At 64.5% G+C, this 820-nt stretch overlaps 1 protein-coding gene across 1 annotated transcript in view; it reads right to left on the bottom strand.

Annotated features, from left to right (window-relative positions):
- The window catches only part of MFRP (membrane frizzled-related protein), a 3,550-nt gene that overhangs the window by 1,902 nt on the left and 828 nt on the right, over positions 1 to 820 (bottom strand). The window contains exons 4-6 of the mRNA XM_010184358.1: positions 720 to 820; positions 196 to 439; positions 1 to 101 (exon numbers count right to left, since the gene is read on the bottom strand). The exon at positions 1 to 101 is cut by the window's left edge and continues 15 nt beyond it; the exon at positions 720 to 820 is cut by the window's right edge and continues 58 nt beyond it. Of these exons, the coding sequence (XP_010182660.1) occupies positions 1 to 101; positions 196 to 439; positions 720 to 820 (446 nt within the window). The remainder of the gene's footprint in view (positions 102 to 195; positions 440 to 719) is intronic.

Below are 820 nucleotides of genomic sequence, written 5' to 3'. Positions count from 1 at the left end.
GGTGAAAGCCTGTGGCACCCACGCTGCTGTCAGAGACGAATGTGACACGCAGGTGGTTGGAGTTGGAGTTGAAGGTCGGGGGGACGACGTTGCCGCAAAACCTGAGGCCACAACAAAGGGTGACACCACTCACCCACAGAGATGTTGCCCCCTCCTCACTGCACCGCCACGCTCCCTGGGTATGAGAGGCCCTACCTGGTTGGACCCCCCCGAGCTGGAGCAAGATCCGTGCTGCTGGTGCCCTGCTCCTCATAGAGCTCCACACGGTCAAAGAGGCAGGAGGCAGTGCCCTCCACGCTGAACGCCTCCATCTTCAGCTGGATGGCGAGGCCAGAGCCCACCTCGATGCGCCAGATGCAGAGTGCATTGGGAGGGTAGGGGCCAGGGTAGTTGGGAGAGCTGAAGGAGCCTTTGGGGGCCCGCAAGGTCCCGCCACAGGCTGCACCGGGCAACAGCATGGGCATGAGCTAGTGCTGCAGGGCACCATCATCCTGGCACGCTGCCCCACACGAGACTTACCCGGTGCTGGAGTGAGGGCCGTGTCGATGCGCCAGATGCAGAGTGCATTGGGAGGGTAGGGGCCAGGGTAGTTGGGAGAGCTGAAGGAGCCTTTGGGGGCCCGCAAGGTCCCGCCACAGGCTGCACCGGGCAACAGCATGGGCATGAGCTAGTGCTGCAGGGCACCATCATCCTGGCACGCTGCCCCACACGAGACTTACCCGGTGCTGGAGTGAGGGCCGTGGGCAGCCAGCTCTGGGTTGGCGTGGCAGCCGTTTTGGGGGCCGGGGGATCCCTTTGAGTGGGTGCTGGGGGGGTGGCG

This window comes from Mesitornis unicolor, unplaced genomic scaffold, assembly GCF_000695765.1.
Source record: "Mesitornis unicolor isolate BGI_N332 unplaced genomic scaffold, ASM69576v1 scaffold35785, whole genome shotgun sequence".
Taxonomy (NCBI): Eukaryota; Metazoa; Chordata; class Aves; order Mesitornithiformes; family Mesitornithidae; genus Mesitornis; species Mesitornis unicolor.
Note: the sequence above shows the minus strand (reverse complement) of the source record. Positions and strands in the feature narration are given on the sequence as shown.